This window comes from Hirundo rustica, chromosome 1 (genome assembly GCF_015227805.2).
Source record: "Hirundo rustica isolate bHirRus1 chromosome 1, bHirRus1.pri.v3, whole genome shotgun sequence".
NCBI lineage: Eukaryota > Metazoa > Chordata > Aves > Passeriformes > Hirundinidae > Hirundo > Hirundo rustica.
The window spans coordinates 23,623,810-23,638,513 of record NC_053450.1 but is presented as its reverse complement, the minus strand read 5'-3'; the positions used below and the strand labels follow the sequence as shown (position 1 = coordinate 23,638,513).

Genomic DNA, 14,704 nt, shown 5'->3' with positions numbered 1-14,704 from the left:
GACCTATTATAATTTAGACCAAACTTATATTGTGTTTGTACAAACAAGTCAAAACATTTTTGACAGAAATTTTGCCAGTACTTTGCCTGTGCTATGGCCTAGGGAACATGGAGTTCTGTTGTCAGGAGAGACCTTTGCATCTTCTGTTTGCATGATGGATATTTACTTTTTTCTTTTTTATTAAATAGATGCAAATGTGCTGCAAATTTTCATGGACCAGACTGCCAGCAGACAAAACACAGCTTCAGAGGCCATGGTTATGCCTGGTTTCCTCCTCTTCAGCCTTGCTTTGAGAGCCGCATCTCCTTAGATTTTATCACTGAAGTTGTTGATGGCCTTCTGTTGTACCATGGACCGGCGGCACAGGGGCAGCCTGGAGAACGGGAAAATTTCCTTGCTTTAGGTTAGCACCTTATAAAGTATTTGTGTTTATGTGAAGGTGAGATTCTACTTAGTTCATAGGTTTGGGGTTTTTATTTTTAAAAATACTCAGAAAGCTGCTTTTGGAGAATAAGGAGAATGCACAATAGTTTGCCAGTATGCCTAATTCATGTCTTTGTGTCACTGTTAGAACCTGGACTGTTTTTAAGCTGTCTAAAGATCTTATCCAACTAAGATCTAACTGCAACAGTCATTTCAACTTCATTTGAATGGGAACATGGTTACTGCATATGCAATAAGACTCTTTCTTTTGCAGAACTCTCTGGTGGTGTCCCAACACTGACCGTGAGCCACAACTCTGGCGAGCTTTTCCTGAAGCTGTCACAAAAAGTTAACGTTGCAGATCGCCGCTGGCACAACATTAAAATTATAAATGATGGAAAGGCAAGTGCAGCCCTGTGTACACATTAATTCGTGTGTCATTCCTTCCAAATCCTTCCTCCCTTCTGTAGAACTCTTATCAATCAATCTATTTTCCATAATCTCTGAAACAGCAAGGGTAGAAGTCTGTCAGTTCAGATATCCTCTTAGTCTTGAAGCAGTGAAGCGGAACAAGGCCTGGAGAAGTCTGATCCAGTTATGAAACTGGCCATGTTATTTCATTTATTTAGTTACCCTGCCTGTTGCTTAGACAACAGAGTTGTGATAATTCAGGGGCTAAATGCTTCTTGATGTGATTGAGTGAAATTTTCACACTTTATCTGAGTGAGAAGCCCTGCCCCAGCAAGAGCAGAAAGGAGGCAGATGCACTTTTGTATACAGGGAATATCTTGCTGATATAACACTGCTTAAGGCATCTGCTAGGCTCCCCCTTCTCTCCCACAAAAGACAAGCTGAAGAGCATGTCAGAGTCTGGGATGCAGCCTGACAGAGCTTCTGCTCTGCTAGATTATCTCTCTGTGTTCTCATCTTGCAGAAAACTCCAAGAATGTCCCATGCTCCCTTTACTATGTCAATGACTTGGCACGGTCATGGCAGAGTCAGACCTTTCTTTTGTGTGGCTCCTTAGTTTTATGCCATGTGCAATAACTTTCCAGATTACTATGTGGAATATTTTATTATTTTAACAAAGCTTCCTGCACTGTAATTGCTAGTTACTATTTTATCTTCTGCTAAGTGAAAGAAAATATATAATTAAAATATATGCACGTCTCTGGATCTAATTGTTTTAAATAATGTGTTTTTCTAGGAAGTGAAGCTGATTCTTGACAACTGTGTGAATGTCTCAGTTAGAGATAATGGCAGTGTCACTAAGAAGATTTCCCAAAGGGATCTGTCTGTCTGTGAAGCCTCTGGAGAGATTGTGGGACCTCAAAGGTAAAAAAAACCAAACAAACCCAAACCAAACCAACATACCAAAACAAATAAACAAACAAAAGCAAAAAATACCCCTCCAAAATAAAATCTGAAACACAACTGTTCAAAAGAGCTACAGAAAAAGGGGGGGATGGGGTGGTGAAATCAGCCAAGCTGCTGTATTTTGCATACCACTAACTTTTTCTTTCCCTGCCTCCTCTTCAGCATGGGCAAGCTCTTCAGTGGCCATCAGCCCCTGCAGCTGGGTGGAGTTAAGACTTTGCCTTACCTCAACTCAGAAAGGCACTTCAGAGGGTTTGTGGGCTGCATACGCAATGTCATCGTTGATAGTAAGGTAGGGCCACAAAGACCAGGTTTGGGTTTACTGCTGATGATTGTAGGCACCTGCTGTGATGGTTTTCTTTGACCTTTTCCAGGTCTATGATTTAGGGCACCCTGCAGAGTCCCTGAACAGTGCTCCTGGCTGTAGCCTTACAGATGAAATATGTCAGAATGGTGGGATGACCTCCTGTGGAATCCATGGCAAGTGTGTTGGTGGCTGGGATTTCTTTCACTGTGACTGCTCCCCAGGATATGCTGGATTAGCATGTGAAAAAGGTACTGCAAGTTCTAGGGAGAAATTTGTGGTGAGGATTTGTGGGAACAGCATCAGACACACTGTTCCAGTGTTCAAAGTCATACCGTCATCACTTTGAACTGAATATAATAATAACACCATGCTGTACTCTGAGAATGACTTAGATCTTCAAAGATGTAAAGATCCTACTAACTCTTGTTAAATAAAGATATGTCACAGATGAGGGTTACGTTAAGAGCTGCTTTATTTTGCAGGGTAGGGAAGTGTTCAGGTTGTTTTGTCCTTTTTATCACCATCTTATTTCTCAGTGGCGAAAGGGGAAATATTCTGCATTGTGCCTTTTTCCTCTGCTCATGCTGATCAAAAAATGAAGTTTAATGAACATGTGAAACCTGTGGGCACAACTCTCTTGCTATCTTCAACCCCCATTTCCCATTTATAAAATGGTGATAATTGCATTTGCGTCTGTCATTAGAATGAATTGCAAGTTGAGCAATGTCCCTAGACCACAGCAGTGGATGTACATGGGGGCATAATACCAGGCTGGCTGCAATAAATGTGCTATCCTGTACAAAGTCAGCATGAAATATGTATCAGAGAACAAAAGCTTCCCATGGTGCATGATGAAAACCTCAGAGATGTTGTATCAAAGTGGAAAATTTTAGCACAATTCACAAACTTAGGAAATAAATTATTTAACTCCAAGTAGCCCACAACCATGTTCAGGTTCCAGGGGATATACACTTGAAGTTGACTCTGTCCCCTCTATCTTAAAACCTTCATCAGCCAAGCAGGAATCAGAAGTGAGTGGCAGGTTTACCTGCCTCTAGGCACAAGATACAAATTATGTGGTTGATCATAACAGTCTGTAAAGAGCACCAGTGCCCCAAAACTCTGGGGGCTTTTGTTGGAAGAGAATTATCCTACTCAGTCCTGTAGTTTGAGTGAGCTACAGGAGAGGATAAGCAGCAGTGAGCAGCTGGAAAGGAGTGCTTGCAAGCTAGTGTTGGATCAATATATTGGAATCAATGGACAGGACAACGGTACATTACATACATCCTTTCAGCTCAATGCACTTAATTTTCCTTCTTGTACAGAGAACAATAATAACCTGTGCAGGCAGCCAGATCCTCTCTTCTTTCTCCATCTGCCACACAAGGTTTAAAATGTGTGACAGTAAATTACTCAGTGGAAACCCTGTCTGTCCAATGAGGGGGAGGACTGGAATTGTAACTGGCATGGTCTAGGCCTGGAGCATTGACTTTTTAAGGTGTTCATAATGACCACAAAATTGGTTAATATAATTAAGCTATTTGTACTACAGACAGATGACTGGTTTATAAACATCTGCCTGAATTCATATCCTACTCTGTTTTGCGTTATTTTGAAATGCTGCTTCACAAGCCCAGCTGCTGTATTGGTTCTACCCCTCATTACTGTGGGACAAACCAAGGGCTCAGAAAGTAATTGTCCAAAATCCGTAAGTCATATCCTGATGTAACAGAAACACTTTGATAGGCACCAGCTTCTTCTAATATTGGGCTGCAAAATGCTGGTGTGCAGCTGGTGCTTTATGAGGGACTGTGACATGCTCACAGCAAGGAGCAGACAGCTGAGGACAGGAGTCACTGGAGCATCCCAGGGAAACCCATGCCTGGTCATCAGCTAGAGCCTGTAGCTGCAGAGACACTGAAAAAGAGAGAACTGGGTTAGGAACAAGAATGTGGGGGGAAAAATCTAGAGGAGAAAACATGCTTCAAGAAAGGAAAGAGAGAAGACAAACAGTGAAAAGAAAAGAGAGTGCAGAAGTTAAGTCTCTTGATCATTTGATATTTCATGGCCTGGGAACCAAACTAAATGCCCCAGGATAAGCTGGATTCTCTGGATTTCTACTGCATGACACTGACGTCTGATGAGGCATTGGTGACCCAGTGTCTGTCCTGTCTATGAACTAACTTGAACTATCTCTTTATTTGGTGAAAAGAAATTTATTTTTTTCAACTAAGCTTGGTCCAAAACAGATCTAGAATTGCTGTCAGCTAATAAGACTGAAATAGGCGCATTCTCTGCAAGAGCATCAGGGCCTGGGTAGTTTAGTGGTATTTGATTTCCACAGAAGTGTGCAGTGCCACTCCATCAAACTCTGTGCTGGATCCTGGGTTCCTCAGAGAGATAGGGAAACAATTCATTTCAGTGCATTTTCCCTAGTTAAAATAGTAAACACTAGCTTAATCTCCCTTTGTAGTTAAAAAAAATCATGTGCCTTCCCTGAGGCTTTCTCCTGTGCCAACTGAAATGGGAAGTAAAGTGCATATTTTCTAACAATGGGAGTTTCAAACTTGGGACTAAACTACTGAAAGAAACATTTGATTTTTTTCTTTGATTGGGGTTTTTTTTGGGGGGGGGGGGGTGTTGTTCAGTACTTCTATTTTTCAGATCAACATGAGCTACTTTACTGGAAAATACACTTCAGATTTAAAAAAAAAAAAAAAAAGGGTAGAACATATAATTTGTAACAGGCAGACTGCAAGAGACAGTATGTAATTGTCCCTTTCCTGCCTAAATTCTGAATCCTTGATTTGTTGGTTTTCTCTTAATTCCTTCTGAAGTGGGACAGAGGTTGCTTTCCATGATGCTTCATTGTATTGCCAAAATTCCTTAAGAACTAAAACTCTGACATTCAAAGCTAGTAAATTCTCAAGGAGCAGAAACCTGAGGGAGCAGCCATTTCTGAGGTTTTCACTTTGATTGTGTGTGCTGCGCTCAGTTCTTCCAGAGTGGGCTTTCGGGAGGGACAGCTGGATCCATTATGAGCCAAGGAGCACCCTCAGCACTCGAAGCACTCGGATCCAGCTGATGGTGCGCACCCGGATCTCCCACAGCACCCTTCTCAGCTTGGCCTCTGCAGATGGCAATGGATACATCCGACTGGAGGTGAGCCGAGCTGTTCTGCTTGAGTGCCCTTAATTTGTCATGGAGTACCACAGTGAGAGAAAAAGATGCAGTTTCTGATTAAAGACACCCGTTCTGTAATGTAATAAAGAGCAAGAATTTTCCATATGAGGGTAACTACTCTCATTTGTGTTGTCCTTCTCAGTATTACTCTTTCACGCCATAAATTCTAGTTTGCACTGCCTGTAAAATGTCCATGTGATGCATGTGAATGAAGAAGATTGTTCTTCTCATCCTGCTTGCTTTTTCCCTTGGCTTCTATCTCTCCCTGTCTGTAAAACTTGCCTCTACATTTTTGTTGCTGTTGAAAAAAGCTGTCTGGACTGTACTAGCTAGAGACAGGCTAATTATTCTAATTGAAAGAGGAGAGTCAGCTGGGGAGACTTAGATGTAGATATCAGTAGGGAAAAAAAATATTAGAGTTCATATGAGTTAGAAGAGTGGCCTGTAAAAAAAGAATTGATAATTCCCGCATCTGCAGTTTTCTTGTGGTAACTTTTGTCTGGGAATAAAGCACTTAAAAATAAGAGCGCCATTTCCATTTTAAAATCTCACATCCATTTCTTGAGGCAGGACTGTGTAATAACATTTAGAAGTGCATTTCTGTTATTAAAGGTCTTTATCATCTTCTTCTAGGTGGTTGAGGGTTTCTTTAGTGTTAACTTCAGTTTGGGGGACAAAAATCACTCTTTGAGAATGAGAACGTTACGTATAAACAATGGCCAGTGGGTTCTTCTGACCATGGAGCGCTACAACAATGAATTTACCCTGCGTGTTAACAGTGGTGGAGGTGATCAAGAAGTCACCTCTGTCCTGGGTACGAATAGATGGTTTGAAATGGATTGGGCAAGCATCGTGCTAGGAAACCACATTTCCAGTCATTCAGAGAGTGATTTCCAAGGTAAGTGATATGATGGATTCCTAAGAGGGGGGAATTAAAGCCTCAAAGTGGTATCTTTGAGTGTACTGGATAGTCTAAAGCCCAGGGAACAATTCCCATATGGACTACTATGCCCTTCCTTTACTGGGGATTTCAATGTGCAACCCTGTTTGCCATTGTATCTGCTTCACGTGAAGACATGAGATTTCCTGTAAATATTAAAAAAAGTAGCACTTCAGTTTTTTCTTTCATAGAATGGGTTGGAAGAGGTCTTAAGAGGTTGCATCTCATTCCAAACCCTCTCTCAGGGGCAGTTCCACTAGATCAGGGTTTCCCATGCTTCAAGCAGTGTGCTCATGCTGTGATCTTCTCTCCTGTTTTTGCTTTGGAAGGATTTAAGGAACAGAGAAAGCAACTCCTGGCAGGAGGAGAAAGAATTGCAAGGCAATTTGTGGTGCTCTCTCCACTTCCTGGGGTTGGGTGCTGAGGCTTTGAGACTGTGGTTCAACAAGAAGACAGCTTTTTCCATTCTGTTGCTTTTTATTCAGCCCCACTTTTAAGATTATATCTTAAGTCCAGATTAATTTCCTGGAGCTGTTCTGATTGTTAGCACAGTTCTGCTGAACTGTGGCATTGGCACAGTGCAGCTTTCCTGGAGAGGTATTGTCAACCTGTAGATTGACCAGAGCACAATAGACACATGTTCTGTAGCTGTCCTAAAATTAAACTGAGGAGCATAAGGATATTTTTCAATAATGTTTTAAGTTTTCTGCAATGCTCTACGTTCTCCTGCTTATGTGCTGGGGGCAAAGCTTGAGGTGGGGAAGTAGCTAACTTAAGGCACTCCTGTGCATACTCCTCTGCTTTGTTGCAGGTTGTATGCGTGATGTCCAGCTGGATGGTCAGCCGCTCCTCGTGGAAGGCAGAAGCACAGAGTTTGGATTAATTTTGAGGCGGCAAGGGATCACCATGGGATGCCATTCCAGCGCCTGCAGCAGCCAGCCCTGTTATAGCCCCTTTCTTTGTGTAGACCTTTGGAGAAAATATGAATGCAGGTACATGAAGCTTTTGTTTTCATCCAGAGATGGCTGGGAAGCTTTTTCTTTCCACCTTTGACCAGGCAACTTACTTCTAACAGTGAAATTCCCTATGGGTGCTGGCCAGAGAGAACCATTCTAAGGACAAATCCTCTCCAACTCATATGCTATCATGGACTAGACTTGCCTTTTTCTGCCAGTCTGGTGTGGAACCTAATTACTCCACCTCTTTTTCCATGGTGAGAAGATTGCCAGAAGGCCAGTGAGAAAATGAAATGTCTTTTGGTAAAAGGTGGATTGCAAAAGCTTTGGTCTGTCCTCTGTATGAAAATACTAATATAGTGTATATATACACTTACAGTGTACATAGACACTTTGATATATACATTTATGTATATAAAAATATATCTATTTATTTATAAATAGATATATTTATATTGCAAGTGCAATACATATTTACACATATTTCCTGTAAAGAAGATAAAATTAATCATAATTTGTACTTTCAAAATTAGATTGTCACAGAATCTGATTATAAAATTGGCTTCTCAGGGCCAAAGCCAAAGCCCAACAGCTCTTAATCCTACACAGTTAATTTCTTGGAGAAGATCCACTATTTAAAGAAAAAAATTAAAATATTTATAAAAATATGCAGATCAAAATACAGGCATTTCTGTTTTAAAAACCCAAACATAAATACACACAGGACTGAGAGGAGGAGTCACTTGAATTCTTGGAATTCAGACAAAATTTGGCACTTCTGAAGTCTGGTGATTCTTTGCTAGAAGAGGCTGTGAGACGGTTTTAAGTGTACCTGGGGACACTCCATTCTTCAGACTGCTTCTGAAAGAACAATATGAAGTTTCTGCCATTTTTTCAGTTGAATTTCTTCTTTGGATTGCAGAAAGAAAGTCTGTGACCTCACACTATACCTCCAGGGCCTCTCCAATTACACGCAAGAAGAAATCAATCCTAAAAGACAAGACGAGTCATTCTGAGGTCAATGACATTTCTCCCCAGGGTCCTAAGGAACATTACTAAACTTATATGATGTGCTTGCTAGCTCATTTCCTATTGATATCAGCTGTCCATTTTCTTTTAGGGGCTTTGATTAGAACATGGATGTAGAAAAAGGGTTAGTCAGAAAGTGATGGCTCCCGCATTTAAGGAAAGCGTGAAGCTCTTCTGCATATCTTCTGGATCAGGAAACCGGAACACATGTTCATGTTTTCTTAAGTATACTAGCTCACTAAGTTAGATTTTTCATGTATTTTAAACCTTCAATGTGGATTTGTGGTTGGCTTGAAAATAATGAAACTTTACTTTAGAAAAACAGTAAAGAGCTTTGCACAAAACAAACATACGACTCCAGACGCTTTGCTTGCCTATAAGATATCATCTGCTTTGGTTGTTCAGGTGCCCAGCTGGGAAAGTAGAAGTGACTGACACCCTCACAGGGCTCAGACACTGTACCTCATCCCCTTGTGGACACTGGACCTGTAGGAATGGGGGTACCTGTGTGGTTCAATCCCAAGACAAGACTATCTGCCAGTGCCCTGAAGGCTACAAGGGAAGGTGGTGTGAAATTAGCCAGGTGAAGGCTGGAAGACCTGTTGGACTAAGCTCTGGCTCTATTCTGGCAATCAGCATGTGCCTCCTTGTCTTCCTAGGTAGGAGATCATGTACCCTTTTTCCTTACTTTTAATCTTGTACCTTGTTGCACTGAATTAAGTCTGCTTTACCTTTGAGTGTTGTGATCAGTGTTTTATCTTTTCTGGAAATCCCTATTTGAGGATGCTAAGAGACGGACAAGAGCACACAGTTACAGTTTACTTGCTTTGAAGACAGTTCAAGCAAAGTTAGGACTTTCCTCTTCCAGAGTCACTTACTTTCAACCTTTAAATAAGAGCTTTCCATCTTTACGTGCAACTCTGTGCGCAGCCACATTCATTTGAAACTCCCACCTGCCCTGAGCCCTTACACTTGTAGTAGGTAGGAACTACAGCTACGTAAGTGCTGAGTAAGAAAGAGACCCTCTAGAAAGTTCATGGTCTTAAAAGGCAAGCCTCATTTAAAGTGTAGGCAGAGAGAAATGTTCACAGTGTGTCCTTTTTCAGCTGCACTTTGGCTGAAAAATTAATAACACCATAAAACAGTGTTCATGTTGATAAATTGCATACACATCTCATAATAGCAGACCCCATGATTATATTACACTTGTAACCTTCATTAAAACAGTGTTTTACTTACTTTGGGTATCTTATTTACTCAGGATTGGTGAAAGGCCAGAGATTGGCCAAAATGCCTTCTATTTAAATGGATTCCTTTAGGTAAGTAAAATACCCTTTTAATGAAGTTTATGATGTAATATACATAGATTATTCTTTACATTCATTAATTTAAGTTGTTTGTATATTAACAATACTCATTTCTTACCTGCAAATTTTGTTGTCAAATTAAGAGTTGATTTAATATCTCAGGAATCATATAACTGCTTGTTTATCATGCAACACACATTGCCATACATCATATAACAAATATGTGTCTTTATTTCTTCCAGCACTCTTGGTTTCCTACACAGTGTGGAGTCAGTGGGGAAGTTCAGGGTTTCGGAAAGGAGGAATTTACCACATTCCTGAAGAGCGTGAAAGCTGGGAGGATGTTAGAGAAAATGTCTTCAATTATAATGAAGAAGGAGGTGGAGAACGTGACCAGGTGTGATGCAGCTTCAATCCAGCTTTGCAAATCCAACCTCTCCTCACTTTTCCAGATGTTTTAGTTGACTTTTCAACAAATTTGCTTTTTTTTTTTTTTTTTTTTTTTTTTTTTTTTTTTTTTTTAAACTTGAAGTCCTCTTAAGTGGGAGGCTTCTATTTCAGCCTGGTCTGTACCTTTAATGATGCTGGTCATGTGTGCTCATTTTCAAGGGAGCTGCTCTGGACACATCATTGTTTCTTTAGCTAAAAACTATCATTACACAACGAGATTTGGTATCTTAGTCCTCTGAACTAGGCACTCTCTTCTTCAGCTTGTAGAAAACTCACAGAATTTAATCTTGTGTTGCCTTGTGTTGTAAAACATTTTTTGAATCTGTTTCCTTTTGAGTTGTTTTTTTTCTGATAATTGCATTCTCTTTGTTTCCAGAATGCTTACAATATAGATGCACTGAAGAAACCTCTCCATAAAATTCCCCGCTCCTCTTTGCAAGCAGCTGCTCCACACTCCAGGACACCAACTGGCCCCAAAAGAGACTCACTCCCAAAACATGAACATCAAAAGCAATCAATATCAACTGTTTCTAGCATCCCAGACTTCAAGGAATATGTTTCTCAAATCATACGGGATGCAGACAATGATCTAAAGAGTCTTCCAGCTGACACTATTCATTTTTACTGCTTGGAAGGGCAATGCTCTCTAGCAGGGAGCCTTAGCTCATTAGATTCCATCACTGGGGATGAAGATCTAAATTACGATTGCCTTCAAGAGTGGGGGCCAAAGTTTGAGAAGCTTAAAGAACTCTATGTGGTCTCAAATGAAAATTTGTAACCGGCGTTAAAAGAACTTGACATGTCATGACATATGGGCACTACTTTTAAAAATGCCCTTTTTTATAAATAAGTTACAGCAAGTAACTTATGTGATGCAAGTTTTTAGTTACAACAGCATTATAAACTCACTTTTCCCAGGAGTGATTATCTGAATGATCTTTTTGTATGCACTGTACAAAGTTATTTCATTATATAAGTGCAAAGACTTTTAAAGCATGAATTTTCTTGAAAACTTCAGAATGCAGGATATCTGTAGAATAGTATTATAACATCCTTTTTTATTTGTGTAGACCACAGTGGCTTACTAGAATTATCCTGGATGCAAGAACTTGAATTATTTTCTCCCTAGTATTAATATGAAACCTATCAGGTGGGTAACAATGGAAACAATAGGGCATTCTTTTTAAAAAAAAATGAATTAATTTTAGACTGTGAAATAAGTATTACCAATGTTAAATATAAAGCATTTACAATTTCTGGTTTCTTGTCAGCTTTTGTTTTATCCTCCTAAACTCTGCTCTTCTGTGACATGACACACATCACCTCACTCACCTACAGGCTGCTCAGTTCTGTGGGACTTCTTTTGTCTGACCCTTTTTCTAATTACCAAGGGGAAAAGAGTAGCAAGATCCCATCTGTGAACGTGATTTTGTGACAATTTCACACTCTTAAAGGCACTTATGAGACTGGAAGAAGTTTCTGTTCTGTAAACTTTTATGTCCAACATTGCTTTTCACATGGAACCCTTCTTTGGAGTGTGCAGCTGGAAAACAGAAGAGCTGATAGCCAGTGCAAAGACAAGATAGAAGGGCATCCAGGCAGAAGTTGGAACTGAATTCTTTCAATCAGGACAGTCATTGTAAAAACTGGGATCCTCAAAACAGAAAGCATGGGAAACCTAGCCTCTACTCCCTTGCCTCCTCCTGCTCTCCAAAAAATGACTGGTTTAATATGGAAAATCAGAAGCTTCTGAAATCTGGCATTGACTTAAACACTCACCTCTGTGACCATGGATAAACCACCTTGTTCTTTCCCTTTCTCTCTTAACCTCTCTGAAGTGGGGCAGCTCCCAATGAATGGGGTGATAAGTGAATATTAATAGGTGCTTACAGAGTGCATGTAAGCTCTGAAGAGCCAAGGGTTTTTTAACTGTTTTCAACTCAGTTGGATGTTTTAATTACCATGATTCTCAACATTTGTTTTTTATCAAAGTCTTGACACTTGCTTTGATTTATGATTAATGTTTTAAAATTAGATCTTTCATCACTCTTCATCATTTTACTTGGCATAAAGTATGCAAATGTAAATTAGCTTTGTACCTAGAAGGAAGATTTTGATACTATTAGGACAAATAGTTTACATCAAAAATTGATTGAACAGAAGTACCATGTGAACTGAATAAAACAATTTGCATTCATTTCATTGAATTATTTGTATCAATGATACTAAATTAGTAATATTTATTAGAAAGATTTGGAGAACAAATCACCATGAGCCACTCCTTCATGCCAAAAGCTCACATGCCTGGGCACTGATCATTCTTATGAAGTCATAAAAAGATATGGTGGATATATGAACATATAGCCACATCTTGTTTAATGTAATTTTTTCCTCCTTTCTAAAGATATATGAGTAGCTTGGTAAGAAACAACAACATTTCTTATACTAAGGGATATTACATATGTTGTTGCTGCAAATGAAAACTGCTGAGCTAAAGAACTTCAGCAAGGTGACTCTTCCAAGTGTTGAATTCTTACAACATTTTCATGAAGTGGATATACATTTTTATTGCTCTTTATTAAATTGCCTCTTCTGAACTTGGTATCAAGTAAAGCTTAGCATAATTATTGGTAAACTGTCTCTTCCAAAAGAGACTAATTTGAACAATGTGCTACAAATCATGTTAACAGACTATCTCCCTGAGGGTTATTTTGTAGTTCATATTTCAAACCTGAACATTTTACATATGGATGCATTAAACAATAACTCAGGAAAGCTGAAGCATTCATTATTTTTTCCCCTCAAACAACTGAACACACAAAGTAACCTGCATGACAGAAGATAAATTACATTGAACTCAGGACATGTAATGGACTTCTGTCCTCATGGAAGATGAGAAAGAAGAACTTTCCTCTCTCTCCTTGGGTCACTTATAGCAAAATGCAGAATGCATCTAGCTGAGACGTGTGACAGCCCCAAGAGTCACACCATTTGCCTGAAAGCATGGTCCAAACACTTCTTGAACTGTCAGGCTTGGTGCTGCAACCACTTTGCTGGGTAGCCCATTCCACTGCCCAACTACCCTTTGGGTGAAAAACTTTTCTAGTACTGTAGTATTATTGTATGTAATCATATATCTATATGGCAAACCTCCTGTGCAGCCTTTGTGAACTCTTCTCTTGGTAAAAAATATTAGAGAAACTCAGCCAATTACTGAAACTGATAAAAGTTTCTGCTAGTCATCCTGCTTCTCCCCAGGACATCTACATTCTAAGAACAGGAATACTTGAAAAAGTTCAGAACCAGATCCTGGCTAGTTGCAGTTGAGACAGTGGCACAGTCGGACATGGACTATGTAAATACTAACACCTTAATAACACTGGAAGTTGTTACTGCTGAAAGAGTAACTCTTCTGCCCCTTCATTCATAAGATGGACATGGAGCTGTCGGAGCAAGTCCAGAGGAGGGCCATGAAGTTCATAAGAGGACAGGAGCATCTCCGCTGTGAAGACAGGCCGAGAAAGTTGAAGCTGTTCAGGCTGGAGAGGAGTAGGTTGTGTGGAGACCTCATAGCAGCCTTTCAGTACCTGAAGCAAGACTACAGGAAAGCTGGAGAGGAACTCTTTGTCAGGAACCGTAGTGGTAGCACAAGGATGAGTGGGTACAAATGGAAAGAGGGGAAATGTAGGTTAAATATTAGGAAAAAAATTCTTAACTATGTACGTAAAAGACACGCTGTGGAAAGCCAGTGTTCATAAAGGAGGCAGAGGAGTCCTGCGATTTTATTCTATTAAAGGGAGAGAGTCCACTGGGCCAATCCTCCATGGGGTCTCTCTTGAGGTTTTGGAGGATGCAGCCTTTCATCCCAAACTCCCGACCACATGTTGCCCTCTTTGTTTTCCCATTGGCCGAGGTACCACGAAGGTACAGCCTTCCCAAAATGCCTACCGTATATTCCCCCAAAAACACGTATTGTCATTTTCCCCTGAAGTTCAGAAGTTTAGACTGTCTGGGTTCTGCGGATCCACCAAAATTTCAGACCAGCTGGGCTCTCCAATAGACTTCACAGACCTATTTCTCCTAATACCCTAAAGCTCAGGAATTCAAAATGCCTGGTCAAAGCCCCTGGGTTGTCACAAACCCGTGCAGATTGATGAGCCTAGAGACCCATTTCAAAGACCCATTTCTCCTATATCTCCTAAATCATCTCCTCATTGAATCATTTGTGAAGACATTAGCACACATCTTTCCCATCAGCTGTGAGGGTGGTGAAACACTGGAGCAGGTTGCCCGGGGAGGTTGTGGATGTCCCAACCCTGGAAGTGTTCAAGGCCAGGCTGGATGCGGCTCTGAGCAACCTGGTCTGGCAGGAGGTTTCTGTCCATGGCAGGGGTGGTTGAGTCTAGATGATCCTTAGGTCCATTCCAACCCCTTAACGTTGTATGAATCTATGATTTAAATCTGCCTCCGTGGATCAGGGCTCTAATTTCTTTACCCTGTCATGAGGCATTAGGTTGTGCACGGGCAGGAGCGTGGAGGGTGAGCCATTTATCGGCCTGAGCGCTCACAGGGGACGCCCTGCGGGGACCGCGGTGGACGCAAAGGCAGAGGGGCGGCTGCGGGGGGTGGCAGGGGATATGCATCGAATTAGCGCCTTCGGAAAGCAAACCACCGAGTCCCTAAGGGAAACGGGCTGCTCGGCGGACAGCCCCGCCCGGCTGAGGAGCAGCGC

The 14,704-nt window shown here is 40.8% G+C and overlaps 1 protein-coding gene across 1 annotated transcript in view; it reads left to right on the top strand.

The window, feature by feature from the left end:
- The window catches only part of LOC120762303 (neural-cadherin-like), a 54,544-nt gene extending 42,560 nt beyond the window's left edge, over positions 1-11,984 (top strand). Inside the window, exons 23-33 of the mRNA XM_040084571.1 lie at positions 189-403; positions 698-825; positions 1,631-1,758; positions 1,963-2,092; positions 2,175-2,355; positions 5,103-5,269; positions 5,924-6,188; positions 7,042-7,222; positions 8,621-8,874; positions 9,765-9,919; positions 10,349-11,984. Coding sequence (XP_039940505.1) covers positions 189-403; positions 698-825; positions 1,631-1,758; positions 1,963-2,092; positions 2,175-2,355; positions 5,103-5,269; positions 5,924-6,188; positions 7,042-7,222; positions 8,621-8,874; positions 9,765-9,919; positions 10,349-10,750 — 2,206 coding nt within the window. The 3' untranslated portion in view covers positions 10,751-11,984. The remainder of the gene's footprint in view (positions 1-188; positions 404-697; positions 826-1,630; positions 1,759-1,962; positions 2,093-2,174; positions 2,356-5,102; positions 5,270-5,923; positions 6,189-7,041; positions 7,223-8,620; positions 8,875-9,764; positions 9,920-10,348) is intronic.
- The last annotated feature ends 2,720 nt before the right edge of the window (positions 11,985-14,704 follow it).